Consider the following 19392-nt stretch of genomic DNA (forward strand, 5'->3'; position numbering starts at 1 on the left):
CGTCTCTGTCGACCCAATCTGTTGCACCAGTGAGCTGTGCAATGAAAGTTCAGCAGCGGGAGAGCCGTGCTGTGACCTCAATGCCCTGCGTGGTTGTGGGAAGGCGAAGAGGTTGAGTAGGGAGAATAGAGCAGCACATGGTGTGTAACACAAATGAGTTAAGCCAACAAAATGTTAAGTGCAGTTAGTGAATGACTGACATGTTATCTGCTATTTTACAACATTAATACTTGATCAAAGGTATCATAATACAGTAATCACATGCCTGGTATGAGCATTGAAAAGATAATTAGATTCTGAATTCGTCCCTCTTGTCCACACCAGCATCAAAGAGATCCCTCCTTTGAGCGATTTCAATGTAAGTGACAGTGACAAAACTCACAGCTCTTGTGCTGTGGGAAAATGACTTCTAAAGTTTGTTGAAAGGCTTCAGCAGTCTAAAATGAATTTCCTCCCAACACAGTCTTTTCAGTACCAAATTCCCACTTAGTGCTTCCATCCACAGTGTTTGCTTGATGAACTAAAGCAAAGGGTCGACAAATCTGGTCCTACAAAGACTGAAACTTTGGAAGATATCCTCTTGATTTGTCCAACGTGTGCTGAAGCTTCATTTTTTTTACAGAGTAAAGAGTTTTGTCTTTTGTCACTTCCATTGAAATTGCTTTAAAAGGGGATCTCTTTGAGACTGATATGACTACGGGAAACAATTACAGCAGCAAAAAAAAACTCTTTAATGTACATTTGGCCGTGGGAGTATTGTTTTGGGACCAACACTAACCTTAAAAATGTGATCCTATCCTTTAAAACTGTGTTTCTCAAATGGGGCATGTGTACCCCTAGGGGTACTTTGGAGTACTGCAAGATATATGTGAGATTCTTTAAAGAAATGTAAATTTATGTCAAAATGCTGTGTTAGTGTTATTGCATGATGACAAAAAATTGGTTTGCCTTGAATTTAGTAATGAATTCTAAACATTTGAAATGTTGCATTTCAGTGTTTTTCACTTACAGGGTTGTTGTTTATAGGGGATGCATTACTGAAACAAGTTTGAGAACGGCTGCTTTAAAGCGTCAGATAGTGGAGAGCAACAATAACAGTGAGCCAGTAGGATACCCCGACATGTACTTGTTAAATCACCTTTAACATTGTCAGTAGAGTAGAAAATTCTCTACCATTGTTGTAGCTTTTGCACATTTTGTACGTTAACTTACTGTTTTACACTGTCCAAGGTTATCATTATTTTCCTTTCAATGTCCATCGCGAATAGTTTAGAAATCATGGAAAGAGGATGCACCTCATGTCTGCAGAACTTGCCTGAGAGTCATAGTGTTTTATCTTAAAGCTATAGTGCGTAACTTCTACAGGTCCGTAAATGTCCGTTTCAGCCAAGCCACTACTAGAGGAGATGACACAATGCTGATTAAGCCGATTGGCTCCTCTAACATCTCGCGGTATTTTTCAATATATATCATTTTTAGTATGCGTGTCGACCGGCGACATTCCGCGCTGGCACACAGGAAATGCTTCCTCACAACAAGAAGGGAGGGGGAGGAAGAGCGGAGAGGTAGAGCGCAGGTAGAAAGAGAAAGCAGCATGGTGGAGAAGTGGCCGAGACACAGTTCAGAAGTGGATCCTACCACAAAGGCAAGTGTTACTCTGTGTACGGTGTGTGCCGACTGGCGAGTGTTACTCTGTGTACATGGAAGTGCCGCTGGCTTATTAGTTGTAATAACGCATTATCCGCTGGGAGGCGACAGAAGTTATGCACTATAGCTTTAAGCATCAAAGTAATCAAATGATAGCTGTCTGTACATTCATGGGTACACTGTAAACAGCACCTGCTGATATTTAATTCAGCATACTTTGTACGGTTAATTCTAATAATTATGAGCAGAAAGAGTAAGGAAATATACTCGTTGCTCATTTCAGCTCTGATTGTGCTCTTGAATTAAATGATTAATGGAAGCTCCTAAGACTGTCAACATTAAAGGCAGATATTAACATTATAAGACAGCTGAAAAGAGAGAAACACTTGGCATCTCCACAGAGATAGAATACTTTTAGTGACTGAATAGAAACCTCTGGAGTCGTTCTGAGCCATTTAGAAAAGAGTGGGATTAAATGATCCTGAGAGGTTTCCCAAAACTGATTAAAGTACCTTAATTTGTGGTGCAGGCATATAAAAGCTGTTACACTTAACAGTTATGTCAGGTAAAATGTGAAATATGGAGCAAAAACTGATGTCTGTCTTTTAATGCAGCTGATGCTGTTGTACTGTGTAAGTATGTGAGTCTCTGTCCATGGTGCTGAAAAGAAACTCACCACTCTTCTTTCCCCTGCACACTGTGTTTATCGTGTTTGTCACCTTTTTACTCAAAAATATGACTGAAGAATACAGACTGATTTTTTTTTTAAGCGATTGTTTCTGGCAGCGTATTTTGCTACATCTTAACTACTGTTTACTTCTTGACAATTTCCTCTCTTACCTGAGACAACCTGTGAATTTTTATCATCTATTCTTAAAGTTGGGTTTGGGAAGTCGTAGCTGGCTTGTGCTTCTGCTGCTAAAAGCACTTCACAAATCAGGCAGAATTTGAAAAAGTGTCTTATGTCAGCTCAAAAGGCTGTCTGAAAATGCCTTTGAACATGGAGGGGGGTGTAATTTTCCACAAAATGCTTACACTTTGCCATCATCATTTCAAGTGTTGAAATCCTTGAAATTTTTCTGAAATTGCTCTAGTCCACAGCCATATATATATTTTTTCATTCTACTTTTGACTCGGCCACTTTTGTTCTGTGTGAGCAGAATATGAATCATGTAACTCTGTCATATTTCTGTTTCAAAACTTTCTTTTAAAACTCTTTGTATTGGTGTTTTCTTTGTTATAAACAGTCTCTCAAATTGTTTCAACTTGGGTTTTCTTTTTAATGTATATGGCAAAAATATAACCCCCTGCCTTTCTGGGAAATTGCAAAATAGTTCCTCTTGATGCCACAGATTAGTACTGAGTAATCAAAGAAGCAAGATTAACAGGAAAAATAATAAAAAGCAACAACCACCTTCACTAAGGCACAATCTGGGACTGCAGTGTCTTTATAGGATCACAGAGGGATCGTCATATTTGAAAACATTTTGCTGTAGACCCATGCAATGTATATCTAATCTTTTATGATTTACTAAATGACAAACATCTCTCATCCAAGCTTTATTGGACTTCCAATGGATGGATGATGTTTTTTGTAGGCCAACGCACAGGATAGTGTCGCCCTGATTCCCTCGTCAAAAAGACTACGGGATTTTTGTATTGGATTTTAGATTATTGCAGAAAATAAGCTCTGTGGCAAACCTATCAACAAACTACATAACAGTGAGGCTGTAAAGCCATGTTTGGCATGAAGATGTCCTCTAGTCTTATTAGCCATATTTTAGCAACCGCCTCTTTTTAAGAAACATAAAAGCTTTTACAAGTGGGGTATTTACTGGTGTATTTTATGTCGTAGAACAAAACATCATAGTCTCTTAAATTTGTGTTGACCACAGACCTTATTTCAGGCATCTAAAAAAAAACCCATTCAAAAAACCAATTGACTTCAAGACGAGGGAACTGGGAGCGCTAAAATGCTATCTCAACTCAAGACTTATTCCTGCACCACTCTATGAAGTAGTATCAGAAGGCCACAAGGTCTACTTTAATTCTTGGCAGGACCACTGTATTCGGTATTACCCCAAAGAGTGCTGATGATGCAGTTGATTCAAACGGCACCCCAAGTGCCCCTGACAACATTTAAAAAATATTAGACTAATAGTTATGAAGAGATGGGCAAGGCCTAAACATATAAATCAATGAGGCGGGAGCTTGCTGACACAAACAGGGTTAATTGGGAAGGTCTGAGTTTTGTGCGGAGTATGAGATCATGTTTGGCACATACAAATGAAGAGTAGACCTAGAGAACATCATCCCAAAGACTGTTGTGCATGTTTTCGCCTGTATCCAGCTCCCCTGATCTTTTGACAGCTAATATGTCTGTTTATCATGTAAACTGTATTGTAGCACTGATAGCACTGAGGATGCAGGCAGTTCATGAAGATGTAAATGTGAAGCGTGGATTTAATTCCCCGTACTAAGCTGCGTTTTTTTTTTTTTAACTTCATTTTTTATTTGTGTGTTGTTGTCTGTTTAATATTCTGTCTGCATGTTACTCTGCAGAGGTGCTGTCTGGCAACAATAGCTTGATGATGCTAGCGTATACATGCTCGGGGTATTTAATGTGCGCCTGTATCCATGTGTAATTACAATTTACTGCCTCACTCGGTTCGTGCCACATGCTTTGGCGTGTGTGTGTGTGTGTGTCAGTGATGTGGTGTGCAGCATACATGTGTGTCCCTGACTGCTGTCATCGGGTGTGTTTTGACCCTGACCCCTGACCTCTGTGTGACGAGGTGGCAGATGTCACAGCATGGCATGACAGAGACACTGGAGCTGGAGGCTCGCGGTCAGCTCTCTCAGCTCCCTTTAGCCCCCCCTCCTCTGTTGGATTTTTCTACACACATCCTCCTGTGGGTGGAGCTGGAGTCTTGTACTGTGGGTGTAATGACGGGGCGTTTATTGCAGAATGGGAATAAAGTGACCTGAAGGACAAACAGGTTACCAGATACTGAAATCCTCGGAGGTTAAATGTGCTTCAGAGGACACCAAGAGAAAAAGTCCCACATTACACGTGGAAAAAAAACACACCATGTCTTCTATATGATATCATGCTGCCCATCCCTGTCTGTCACCCCCCACTGAGTTTCAGTGATATCACCATCACCCCTCCCCCTCCTGCTCCGTCCCCTCCCCTCCCATCCCCCTCCTCCCCCCGTCTCTCCTCTCCCATGTATATTTTATCCATCCAGACTCCCACATTAGAGACGGCATCCATTATTGAATTACTCCCCTCAGCACTACTGTGCAACTGTCACCCCACGTCAGCTTTAACATTTGGTGCATTTGTTTCAAAGAGAGGGAGGGAGGGAGGGAGGGACGGAGATACACACACACACACACACACACACACAGAAATGACATCTCTCTTGGCCGGGCATTGCAGAGCTGCTCCTGTGATATTTAGGACAAGTAGATGGTGCCAGAGCTCATCCAATATGTCATTTTACATAGAAAAAATAGAGCTGTGTCTGTGTGTGTGGTTCTCTGTGTGCATTGTAAAGAATGCTGATGTGATTTTATATTCTCCTTGCTGTTGTAAACCCCATGAAAACCCCAAAACAATGGATATTAATAAATCTGTCAATGCTTTCTCATTTCCTACCCTGTCTGTGGCACTCAGCCCCAAGCACAGTCATTCCCTACTGAGGATGTAAATCTTTAAAAATGGATCACAAATATGTAGTTTCAATAGAAGAAAGGGCTCAGTAATTTCCCAAAACAGCTGGGCACTGTAGTTTTAAGCAAACTTAACTTAAACACGAGTAATAGTGCATGTTTTTGGGTCTATTTTCAGCTGCGGATTAATACACATTCGCTGTCCTATCGAGAATTTACAGGAAAAGACTGGTGTTTTCCTGTAAAAACACCGGGCCATATCACCCAGGGCAACAGTGTGGTATATTGGTGTGTTTTTAAATGATAAGTCTGATATTTTGTATTTTCTTATTATCAACAAATCCTATGAATCCACCAAAACCAACAATTAATATATTCTACAAACAACTATTGTCTGGTCAGTTTAACCCTGATATAACGTATTCATCTGTGCCATAGACTAACACTGTTGTCCAAACATAAATACATAGACCACTCATGCCATTGGGTAGCATGTTCCTTCATCACCATGAACATGGGCACTGTAGTTTATTTTAAAGGGGCTCTATGTGAAGTTGAGTGTATGACAGAACATGAGGGTTAGAGCTCTGACTGATCAGGCCCAGTTAAAAACCTAAATGTCTACTGTAAAAAAAAAAAAAAAAAAAAAATATATATATATATATATATATATATATATTATATGTTTTTAATATTAAAACATGCATTACAAGCTAAGAGCTGACGTGTTTCCTTGCACACACCTTGTCCGTTGTCTTGTGCACGACAGGTTCAGCCAACCTGCTGCGCCCTCCGGTGCAAGAAGCTTGCAGCTAACTCCATAAACAGTGCTATACAACAGCAGCAGTGTTGACAGAGGTAACAGTGTTAACTGGGGGGAACTGAAAGGTGGGTGCTTATTTTTGCAGTGACGCCATCCCGTTATCTGAGTAACTCCCATATGAGTGCAGCGCAGAGCAGGGGCAGTTAGCTAGCCAGTGGGATCCACACATGCTGTAACATACATGTGCCATCAGACCGGTTTACCTCAACAAATCACAAAGAAGCTCAGATTGCAACACACACAAATGGGCTGTGACTTTTTTCTTTGTTCTGGACACCATTATTCCACCATGTCTTTACACTGCAAATAGCAATCAGTGGTTTGCTGCTATGTTAATGCTCTGAATGTAACATACAGAACCTTAAAGTGAATCCCACATACTGTACACAAACTTGCTGCTGTAAATACTCACCAGATCACTGACTTGGTGGCTGAAAGTAGTCCCCCAACAAATACTCCTGTTTGAGTAGCATTTGCTCAAAAGTGCATGTTATTAAGCCTTTAAAAAGAACTGAATGATTGGGTGAAGATTTACACCTTCAGTAGGAGCCAATGGGATTGAGGCTTTGGGCCACATACAGCTTGGGGACATCAGATAGCACTGAGAGACGGACTAAAGTATTGTTGGTTTTGGTCTTTTCATGGGATTTATTGACAATAACAGAAACATAGAATTTTGCCAGCCTTATCCTTTAATGGCTTTTGGACAACAATGGAGGTCTGTGGCACAGAGGAACAAACTAGAACAGGCTTTGTTAGTAGGAAACATTTATTGTTGGCTTTTCATGGGATTTGTTTGTCAAAAATTATTTTCTTATAATAGCCTGTTGTTTCAGTGATGTCAGTGCCAGGCTGTGACACACAGAATAGCACACACTCACATGTGAAAACCAAATTGCACTGCTCTCCCCTCCCGCTGTCTTCCTGTCTTGTCATTCACATCAGTCTCCAGTTCGCTGCTCCCTCGTCTCTCCACCTCTGATTGGCTTCCACTCTCTCTATCTTGCATTCTCGCTGTTTCTCTCTCGTTCATATACCTGCATTGACCCCTCGCTCTCCTCTTCCTATCTCTCTTTGCCCCCCCTCCTCCCTCGCTCTGTCGCTCCACACTTCCTGGCTTGGCACGATACCCTTGAGAGCAGCCCCACAATCCTCTCTCCTTCTGAGAGGGATGCTCGGCAGCCTGTCCCCTCTCTCCGGCTCCTCTTCTTCCCTCCTCTCTCTCTCTCTCTCTCTCTGTCTTTAATCCTCTTGTTTTCTCTGTCTGTGACATGGCTGACATTTCCAAATCTTTCTAATCATTTTCTCCTCTCTCTTGCATACACTCGCACGCATACTCACATGCAAAGAGTCAAGGCGAGACGTTGCTGTGTGTGGGCGCGTGTGTTTAACTGGCCAGAGGAGGCTGATATGCCGGCGTGGAGCGTAATCGGCGCCTCTTGACTGCCTTGGTGTGTGTGTGTGTGTGTGTGTTTGTGAGAGAGAGAGAGAGAGAGAGAGAGAAAGAGAGGCTCAGCTGCTCTCATGATCATCTGCCAACACAGCCTCTGCTGCTAGCAACATGTTTCGACGCACAAAAAGGTAAACTGCAACAATCTGTCTCCGTGCAGTCTTTGTGACCGGTGTGGTGCCCTGCTGTTGTCGAAGTGTGTTGATTCATCGGAGGAGGCTGTTGTGTTTTTCCATGATGTTTCCGTTGTCCCTGCCAGCTATCGTGCTGTCTCACAGTTGTCTCCCTGTCTCCATTTAGCTCCAGCAATATGGTGTGTGCGTGAGTGTGAGAGTGTGTGTTTGTGTGTGTCTTTACATGCATATATATGTATTTGATTTTGTGCACACTTTTATGATTTGTATTTGAGCTTCTAAAGTACATTGTGGTTTGATAATATGTTTGCTTGTGTGTGTGTGTGTGTGTGTGTGTGTGTGTGCTCTTGCAGATCACGGATTTGCTGGATGTGTATTTATTTCTATCCTTGCTGAGCTTTATTGTAGTAATGCACATGTGCACAAGGATTTGGTCTGCTTTAGATTATTGCTCACTCGTTCACAAACACACACACACACACACACACACACACACACACACACACACACACACACTGGAATGTATGTGTGTGCTTGGCCAGTAGCCTGTGTGCCAGAGATAGCATTATGAAGTGAAGGTATTATTATCAGTGTCCAGGGAGTGCTTGTGTAGTGGAGAGCCAACAGTGGGCAGTGCTGGAGTGCTGTCTGGTTGGCACAAATCCTCGCTCCTCTTCTCCCTTCCTCTTCACCTCTTTCTCTCATTTTCTCTTTTCCTCTATTTCTTCTCCTTAACGTCACCTATCTGTCCTCCATCTGTTCCTCTCCTTGCTTACATTTCCCTCTGCTTTGTTTTCCTCAGCTCTTCCCTGTGACTGTAGTCATTTCTGCCTCTTAACCTCATTCCCTCTCCTCTCCTCTCCTCTCCTCTCCTCTTCCCCCTCCTAATGTACAATCTGCACCAACCCTTTAGTATCTCCTGTGGTGCTTCATTTTAGCTGTCTTCATCTCATCTGATCACAGGGGGATTAGTCTGAGTCTTCACCGTTGCTCTGCCAGTGCAGGGAATGAACAGCAGGATATTCTGTATATGACCAAGAATAAAGTCTCCCTCGCTCTGACTGGCGGCCACCATGCAGAGCGTATGTGTTTACCATAGAGACCATGTATGTTTAAGGGGTGTTTGCTCATGAGACGTGTGTTTGCCATTGCCATGTAAAAGCTTAGCCTGTTTACAGGCTGTATGTTTGTGTGTGACACAGAATTGTTGTTCTTTGCTCTCATCTGTTTCACGTGTGTGAATTTACCTGTTTATGAGTGTGTATTAGCAATGTGACATAATATCATACTCCACCAGGGATGAAATGGTATGGTAAGATTTCACATCATAATTATAGTGACCAAACTTATCACGGCTATCAGTATTATCACAGTAATGGTAAAATGCAGTACAAATAGCTGCACTTTCTGTTTACACAAACAATAAAATAACAACATAACCAATACCTTATGTAAACATATGAAAACCATATCAAATGTGCATTAACGTTAAGGAAAGCTTGTCTTTAAAATGTTAGAGTGTCTGTGTCACTGTAGAGGAGGACAAGGGACCAACAGCATCACTGGCTTTGTCTGCTGCACGCCCACTCTGTAAACAGGGGAATAGCAAAACAGACCCATGTTGCATGCTGTGTCTGGGAGACATGCTAACCTTGGTTGATGCTGGACAGTATTTACTGGGATGTTGTGGGCCCACTTGTACAAACACACATACACACACACATATACACCCACACGGCTTACTGTTAGCATCATATGGTTATTAAGGGAAGAGTCGAGGTGTATCGGTGTCAGTATGAGTTTGTTGGGCCTGTTTAATGGCCCTGTGTTGGATGTTAGCCGCTGCTGCTGCACACAAATAGGGATTTATTTGTTACATTTTTGCACTTGCACATTCCTATTCCAACGTTCAATTTTACTGTATTTTTTTGCAAGTACTCGAGAAGTCAACAGTTAATTAATGCGAGTACTCGAATATGGAAATTACTTAAAATGCCCATCCATAGTGTTTACCCTGACTTCTTCAGAGTGTGTTAATCAAGCAGCCTTTGAAGGATAATTCAATTTTGAAATGTTAATACTAACTATCCGGAATTAAACCTTGGTTTATTGTAAAACAAGTAACTGTGTCATCCCTATACTCTACTTGTGTAGAGGTAATTACATACACTACACTGGTAGGGCAGCAATTGGTTAACTTTTTATGACAAAGTGATTTATTGTTTGGTCAGAGAAAAAAGTATTGAAAGATCACAGCAATCACAAATAGATCACAATTACTCAGAGCCCAAGGTAACTAACAATTGCGTGTTTTGTAAAAAATGTTTTTAATTTACAATATAAAATACTCACACTTGAAATAATCATAGTAATGCATTTTTATTTATAGGCACCTTTCAGAGCACTCAAGGACACCTTAAAAGACACAGTTAAAAAACAAGCAGCAATGCATCCATAGATCATAAAATCAAACAATTCTGTAATATTAAATATAAGTTCAAATGACTAGACTAAAATCATAATTATAAATATTAGGTATAAAATCATCAAACTAAAGTCATCATCAGTGCAAGTCTTGATATGTGTGTCATCATTAAACCAGACAGAATATGCAGCTTATAAAGGCATGTTTTCAAATGGGATTTGAAAGTGGAAAGGGAGTCAATATTGCGAATGTCATGGTGGAGAGAGTTCTAAAGGCGGGGGCAGAACGGCTTAGAAGCTAAAACCAGCAAATGTTTTATGACTCAGTGATTAATTGACTTTCTCAATTTCTGTCCAATCACTTTCTGTTGCTTGACTAATCAATTGACTGATTGTTTCAGCACCAGGGTGAATCTGTGTTATTGTTTAGGTGTGTGTGTGTGTGTGTGTGTATGCTTCTGATATTTAGCGTACAACAACTGATTGCAGAGGTACCATGTGTATATATGTATATATATATATATATATATATATATATATATATGTATGTATGTATATATATATATATATATATATATATATATATATATATATATATATATATATATGTTACCTCTGCAATACACATCCACAGCCCCACAAACTACATTCTTCTGGCTGTTTTAAAATAAAAGACGAAAGTTTGCATTTCTCAAAGCAAGGCATTATTTGTTGGTGCTGGAACTTGAGTATGGAACATTTTCACACAACACCCAACCCTAATTCTGAGTTATAAATACCATCAGATCATTTATCCCTGAGACTTTTTTTTGTTCTACTTTTTTATTCTCTTGTTTTTTTGTCTCACTCTCTGTTATGTGCGTGTGCATTGTTTCCTCAGTGCATGTGTGTTTCCTTGGCTAGCTGTGGCAATTAAGAGAGCTAATGCTCTGTGCCCACTCCCAAACAGATTGAGTCAAAGGAAGACAGTGAAAATGAGCGAGTGAGAGAGAGAACATGAGGCACGAGACAGAGAGAGCAGCTGAGCTACAGGAAGAAGAGAGTGGGGTGGGATGAAAGGCAGAGCCTCAGGTAGTGTCTCAGCCTACATTTGAGAGAAGCCCGGTGGGGTTAACTGAGCCCATGACGATAAACTCTCAGTCTGTTCGTTTACTTCCTTCCCTTTCACTTCAAGGTAAACCTCCTTGGTTTGTTGTCTTGGCTTCTGAGATCATGACAGGGAGACGGAGCATTCAGAGACAGAGGCTGGATGACAAACAAGTGATGGAGGTCTTCATGTTTATCTCACTCACACACAGCATATACAGTATTATCCCACTCATACATATGTGTTCATGATGCACGGTGCAAATGATCCCACTCATAAACAGCAAACAGGACATTTCATCCCACTCACAAACAGCACATATTGTCGGTGTTTATTTTTCACAAGAGAAGCAAAAAAAAAAACCACTGTAGGGCTATCTTTAAAAAAAAACAGTTTGCTGTTTGATTTATTCAGCCTATATGCTCTCTTTCCTTGACTCACAGCAAAACAGATTCTCATTGCTGATATCTATTATAATTACACCACACTGAATAAATAATAGTTACACAAAAATGACTCACCTTGTGGCAGTAGTTTCATTTTGCACACATCTACCATCTTTGTTAAAGGAAATTCAGTTGATTTTAAGCTTCACTACAGCAATGAAGCACACGCTAAGTGCTGTTATGGCTTTTAGGGGTTACTAGATAAAGAGAGCTTTTTCAGATATGTTTTGTCTGCATGTGATTCATCCATGAGGATAAAATCACACTTTATCTACCCAGATGCATAAAGCACAGAGGCTCAGTGACATACAGTATATTTGAGCAGTCGCATTGCTTGGCCGGTCTTTTTTAATGACAGAGCTGCACAGTGAAAGATGGTATAGAAAAGGAAAACTCCTCTCCAAGCTCTACTCCTGTTGTTTGTACCATGACAGCACCATCTGTTACTGGCTGGTGTTCAGGCTGGCCTTAACCAAAACACACAGACTGTTTGGGGTTTATCTTTGATGTTGCAATGACATGATAACACACAGCGTCTCGTATACAGGCATGAGTTGGATGACAAGCCTGGCAACATGAATTGCATGTGAAATAACATGGTTATTTTCCAGATAGATATGAATCTGCTTAGACGTAATATTTAAGCTGGGCGCTCAGGTTCATGTCCTTATTGGTAACACTTTATGGTAATGGTAGATGAATTGTTTTGACTTCTGGCATGAATTCATTCATGTAGTACTTTATCAAAGCTGGGGTAGGCAGAAATCTAGAAAAGGCAAAAAAGACAGAATTTGAAAATACACCCTCCTCCTGCAGCTCTCCCCTCTCTGTTCTAAGCCTCTCCCATCAGACGACCATGGGCATATGCACACACCTCATACAGTAACCCCATACATTAATTTATTTGATCTAATTTCATTTTAGAGTTGCAAAGGAAATCGCTTCGCACATCTATTAAAACAAGACGTTGGTGAGAGAAGACCAAAAAATTGCAAAAGGACTCCCGCACACTTTCTTACTTGCAATATAAAATTTATTTGTGACGTTTCGGTACTAGACCTTCATCAGGCAAACAGTTTTTTATTTATAAGAAGCCATCTTAAATAGGGAGTGGTCATTTCTCCACAACCAATCCCATTCCCACGTGCAGAAAACAGAGGTAAAAAACATCATTGGGTTATTAAAAAACACAACAAACAGAGACAGCAAAAAAACAAAAATCTCTGTGTGACATCAGTCTAAAGTAACCCCCACATATCTAAAAGGGAAATACATAATATAAAGAATCGGTTACAAATCAATAAATATTTCTAAATATTTCTACAGTAAATATTGCAGATTCCCCCAGATGGGGTATGTTTACATTATAAGTTAAAAACAGACATATTAGATACAAAAAGACACATCATTCATCAAAATATACATATAATAACAATGAAAGTTCATAATGCCCTATCTGAACAACACACAATTACAATAAATGATAGCAGCAAAAAAGTCATACAGATACCAACAAATCATGGCTGCACCTAATTTCTAGAAAAACATGGCATCTGAACAGATTTATATTATCCAAAAAAAGGGGATTTTTACATTAATCATTGGGGGCTCAAGAAAGTGCAGTACTTAATGCATACATACAGTACAGGCCAAAAGTTTGGACACACCTTCTCATTCAATGCGTTTTCTTTATTTTCATGACTATTTACATTGTAGATTCTCACTGAAGGCATCAAAACTATGAATGAACACATGTGGAGTTATGTACTTAACAAAAAAAGGTGAAATAACTGAAAACATGTTTTATATTCTAGTTTCTTCAAAATAGCCACCCTTTGCTCTGATTACTGCTTTGCACACTCTTGGCATTCTCTCCATGAGCTTCAAGAGGTAGTCACCTGAAATGGTTTCCACTTCACAGGTGTGCCTTATCAGGGTTAATTAGTGGAATTTCTTGCTTTATCAATGGAGTTGGGACCATCAGTTGTGTTGTGCAGAAGTCAGGTTAATACACAGCCGACAGCCCTATTGGACAACTGTTAAAATTCATATTATGGCAAGAACCAATCAGCTAACTAAAGAAAAACCAGTGGCCATCATTACTTTAAGAAATGAAGGTCAGTCAGTCCGGAAAATTGCAAAAACTTTAAATGTGTCCCCAAGTGGAGTCGCAAAAACCATCAAGCGCTACAACGAAACTGGCACACATGAGGACCGACCCAGGAAAGGAAGACCAAGAGTCACCTCTGCTTCTGAGGATAAGTTCATCCGAGTCACCAGCCTCAGAAATCACAAGTTAACAGCAGCTCAGATCAGAGACCAGATGAATGCCACACAGAGTTCTAGCAGCAGACCCATCTCTAGAACTGTTAAGAGGAGACTGCGCCAATCAGGCCTTCATGGTCAAATAGCTGCTAGGAAACCACTGCTAAGGAGAGGCAACAAGCAGAAGAGATTTGTTTGGGCCAAGAAACACAAGGAATGGACATTAGACCAGTGGAAATCTGTGCTTTGGTCTGATGAGTCCAAATTTGAGATCTTTGGTTCCAACCGCCGTGTCTTTGTGAGACGCAGAAAAGGTGAATGGATGGATTCCACATGCCTGGTTCCCACTGTGAAGCATGGAGGAGGAGGTGTGATGGTGTGGGGGTGTTTTGCTGGTGACACTGTTGGGGATTTATTCAAAATGGAAGGCACACTGAACCAGCATGGCTACCACAGCATCCTGCAGCGACATGCCATCCCATCCGGTTTGTGTTTAGTTGGACGATCATTTATTTTTCAACAGGACAATGACCCCAAACACACCTCCAGGCTGTGTAAGGGCTATTTGACCAAGAAGGAGAGTGATGGAGTGCTGCGGCAGATGACCTGGCCTCCACAGTCACCGGACCTGAACCCAATCGAGATGGTTTGGGGTGAGCTGGACCGCAGAGTGAAGGCAAAGGGGCCAACAAGTGCTAAACACCTCTGGGAACTCCTTCAAGACTGTTGGAAAACCATTTCAGGTGACTACCTCTTGAAGCCCATGGAGAGAATGCCAAGAGTGTGCAAAGCAGTAATCAGAGCAAAGGGTGGCTATTTTGAAGAAACTAGAATATAAAACATGTTTTCAGTTATTTCACCTTTTTTTGTTAAGTACATAACTCCACATGTGTTCATTCATAGTTTTGATGCCTTCAGTGAGAATCTACAATGTAAATAGTCATGAAAATAAAGAAAACGCATTGAATGAGAAGGTGTGTCCAAACTTTTGGCCTGTACTGTATATAAATGGACACAATCAGCAGGTCACATTACTAGATGAACATTCAAGAATCATAGAAACATGTTCAAAAGCAGTTCATCATTCAAACCCTTGGGAGCCAGTGTTTGAAGGGTGTGAATCCAGTAAGCCTCACACTGTTTTAGTAGTTTGTCGTGGTCCCCTCCCCTAGGTGGCAAGTTTACCTGTTCAATGCCACAGAAACGTAGAGATGAAATATCATGGTGAGCATCATTAAAATGCACAGCCACAGGATACTCTCGGTCATTTCTTCGTATAGAACTTTTATGTTCGCTCATCCTCTGTTTCAGTTTCCTAGTTGTTTTTCCCACATAAGCAAGACCACAAGGACAGTGGATCAAATAAATCACGTGTGTGGATGCACAAGTGATAACACTGTTGATGGGAAATAGTTTGCCTGTGTGGGGATGGGAAAAGTGGCTTGTTTTCATAGTGTTGTTACACTGCGCGCAACTGCCGCAGTGGTAGTTGCCATTGGGGAGGGGATGCAAATGTGTTTGCGTTGCTTGACTGGATGTCCTGGTATCACCGACATTGGCGTGGACCAGATGATCCCTTATATTTCTCCCCCTTTTGTTTACAAAGAGAGGAGGATCTTTGAACACGGAGGCAAGTTCGGGATCAGAATATGCCAGTGTTTTTGAAAGACAGACCTTATTGCGACAGAGTGGGCAGAGTACTGAGTGGTACACATCACAGAATATTTCTTTTGTTTTTTAACTGTTTTTTTCTTCAGTAACTCGGAGCGCGTCTTTTTGAGAGCCAATTCATATGCATGATTTATCCACAATGATGGATACCCTCGCTGCGCAAATCTGTGTTTCATATCCACTGTTTTCTCAATGAAGTCCTCTGTGGAATGACAAATTCTTCTCAAACGGAAAAACTGACTGATGGGAAGACCCTTTTTTAAGGGAGTGGGATGACAACTGGTGGCTAGCAATAAAGTGTTTTTATCTATGTCCTTTCGATAGATAGTTGTGATGAGGGAGCTGCTGTTTTTAATAACCCACATATCTACAAAACTGACTTTTTCATTACTAGAGTTCGACGTGAACTGTAAATTACTGTCAAAACTGTTTAGCAGAGTGACAAAATCTGCCAGTTCATCAGGATTTCCATTAAACACACAGAAGATGTCATCAATGAACCTGTACCATTTTATAATCTTGCGCAAATGTGTATTTTTGTCTGGACTGAAGATGAAATTCTTTTCAAAAACAGGATACAAATACCCCCTCCCTTATCCGCCGGCTTGATGACAATATCCGTGTCATTCATGAGTTCATTCAAAGCCATTCTTTCACTTTTAGTCAAATTAGGAGGGGTGGTGTGTGGCTTAACAGTCATCTGCATAATGTCCTGCTCCACAATTCTGCAAAAAGTGTTTATGGACGCTTTGTTAGTGTTGGGGCAGAAAGTGCTTTTAGCTGTAAAGACAGGAGCATGAGAGTTGCAGAAAACACAGTCTTTCATCTTATTATCAAACCAAAAATGACACAAGAATTAGCTTGCTAGCCACTTCACTGTCTCTTCACCTCGCTGACTGCCGCTGTGGGCTGGAGAGTGGGCAGCAGCTTTGGAATCATGGACCTATGGCTGGCAGCTGTAATGGCTCAAATTCGGCCAGGGCAAACCCCCCAGCGGCTGGTGTAACAGCGAGCTGGTGGCCTGCAGCAGCACTAGCTCTAACCTGTGTAATGGCAGCAACAGAAAGTTTGCTGATCTGGCAGGGAGCTGTGGCTGTCCACTCCCCTGGAGCTGGTGTTTGCGCTGGCTGGATACAGGTTACTGAATCCACTGACTGGGTGCCCACTGGTGATCTGGTCTGTAGCAGTGGGGAGTGAGGCAGAGGACACACTGTGATACAAGGCTCTAGCTGACATTAGCTCAAACATGAACATGAATTAGCCACAGTGGCGAGGATTTAGCTGCAGTTCGCTGAAGGCTAAATGTCTAGCTTTTTTGGATTGCTTTGCAGTGTAGGCACTCATTGTCAGTGCTGTAATAGCAATTATCACTGAAGGACTCTCCACCATTGAATCAGGCTTTCACCAAACACACATCTGCATTTGGAGAACAGCTAATAGGAACGCCCTCTCTCTGACATGACCTGTGATTGGCCAAAGTCTCCTGTAACGAGCTAGATTTTCTTAAGCCTGAAAACAAAGCCAAGAAGAGGCGCAGGAGTCTAGTGTTCTCTCAGGCCACTTGAATTACAATGTGCTCAATGTTTATTATGGGATTTTTGCCTAGTGATGCTAAAATTAAACTGCCTACCACAGCTTTAACTATCAGTGATATACAAAAATTAACAATATCTCATGCCTGATTAGTGCATCAACTAAGATATTTCAATCATCATGGCTTCTGAGTTATTAATGATGTGCATGTATTCATTGGTAAGTCTGCAGTCAAAGGGACAGCCCAGAAAAACTGCAGTCACAGCAGTGCACATGTATTCTATTAAATTACAAGTGTTGTTTATCATGTTTGTGGCCTGGCCCGTCTGTAACCCTAATAAATAACATACCATATTATAAATGGTGGAACAATTGTGAAATCACACGTATTAAAGATATGTTGCTAATGCATTAATCATCTTTGTAACCCCTCACATAAATGCAGCTCTCTTGTCTATTTAGGCAGCTACATATATTTTGAAAATTACAAATGCAAATTAGATCATAATTTTACAGTCTATTATATTTTAGTTAGGAAAAGAGAAAAAAAAATGCATGCATCTTGTGTGCATAAGCAGCAAATGGTTATTATTTCAACACAATTCAACATGTGTGACTGGTCACTAGAATACATGATCATCATTAATAACCGATGAAATCATGATAATTAAAATACCTTTGTTGTTGCATTATGTATTGTTCTTGCATTACGGCATGCATGATGTTAATTCTTTACCATTACATGTTACCCAGGCATGGTCAAATTATTCATCTGATTTATGGATATTTTCACCGTAATGTTTTTTCTGTTCTATATTTGTGTTTCTGACCATGTACCACAACATCAAAGAAATTTCCTTGTATGTGAAAACTTACTAACACTCCTTAAACGGGACTCTGGTTCTTAGGGAATGATGTAACACAGTGTCGTCCTATAATGCTAATGTGAGTGTAAATAATAGATGCGTTAACTGACTTTTTGAACATTGATTCCTAACATGCAGAATTATTGAAAAGTATCATTAAAATTTAAGATGAGCACTCAGCACAATCTGTTCCTGCAAGTTTGAATACGTGAGCGCTGAAGTTAATTCTTGACCTTTTGAAAACACCAGTTCGACACACTGCCTGAACAGTTTGATCGGTTGGCTTACAGTCTGAGCAAACTAATGTCCAGTAAAGAAGTAAGTAAGTGGACAATCAGCCTACATTGTTTTGTAAAAGCTGCACCCACTGTCCTTCTGGCATCAGTTCAAAACAGCTGTTACATTATGGCTGTTTACCTCTTTGATGGTTTTTATATAATGCTTAAGGGGGGATTTATACTTGTGCGGCAGACCCTACGCCGTAGCCTACGCACATCCTACGCCGTTGTGAGCATTTATACTTGCACAATGGTGTGTCTGTGTCACTCTGCAGTTACACCTCCAAAACACTAGTTGGCAGCAGGGTTTCTGTGAAGTGCTATAAAGTTTAGTTGATTCAAAACACAGATTAAACATGACTTAATAGAGTGTGTATTAGTGTGTGTTCAGGTTGATGTTGCTGGGATATTTATTACAGCCATACTGTGCCTTATCCTTGCATAGATTAAGTTATGACCTTTTTATAGTATAAATAAATGTTTAATTTTTACCAGTGTTGTATTTGACCCCTGGATGATGTAGCAAAGCATTAAGGTGAACCCAAGACCCTTAAGATTTGTACTGGATAGTAGAGCCGAAATGATTAGTTGATTAAAGCGGAAACAGAAATTTGCTCAGGGCCTAGCAACTAGCACAATTTACAGAGTTAATTAGGTTTTTCCACAGTCCGCCATTTCTGCAACTGGGGATCGAAACTAAAGAGAACTTACTCTGTTACGCTTTAGAAACTGGAGATAGCTATCTACGCTACTAAGAAAAACCAAAGCACTATCCACTTCCTGTTTTGGTGGTACAGTGGTTTATGCACCTTCTTTGCGCTGCAAATCAAGCCTCTATTTTCTGGGAAATCAAACCTGATGGCAAACAGAATTAAGTAGTGAATGTGAGGCTTGTAGGGAACAAATCTTATTGCTGATGGTGTCATTATTCTAAAGCTATTCCACTTTCACTTCATGATGATTAGTTTTAGAACTTGTCCATTTCCACTTAAATGAATTCATTGAACAACAGAAAACTAATTGAGAGTCATTTAAATAATTAATCTTTTTTGAAAGCTGAAACGCCAAAACTTAACTGGTTCTGGTTTCT

At 40.6% G+C, this 19392-nt stretch overlaps 1 protein-coding gene across 3 annotated transcripts in view; it reads left to right on the plus strand.

The window, feature by feature from the left end:
* The window catches only part of mast1a (microtubule associated serine/threonine kinase 1a), a 98409-nt gene that overhangs the window by 15066 nt on the left and 63951 nt on the right, over positions 1 to 19392 (plus strand). Inside the window, exon 1 of one of the 3 annotated variants that reach the window (XM_033623580.2) lies at positions 7304 to 7729. The exons of the other annotated variants lie outside the window; for them this stretch is intronic. Within the exon in view, the coding sequence (XP_033479471.2) occupies positions 7710 to 7729 (20 nt within the window). The 5' untranslated portion in view covers positions 7304 to 7709. Of the gene's footprint in view, positions 1 to 7303; positions 7730 to 19392 lie in introns of those variants that run through there. 3 annotated transcript variants of the gene reach the window in all.

This window comes from Epinephelus lanceolatus, chromosome 3 (genome assembly GCF_041903045.1).
Source record: "Epinephelus lanceolatus isolate andai-2023 chromosome 3, ASM4190304v1, whole genome shotgun sequence".
In the NCBI taxonomy this organism is placed as follows: Eukaryota; Metazoa; Chordata; class Actinopteri; order Perciformes; family Serranidae; genus Epinephelus; species Epinephelus lanceolatus.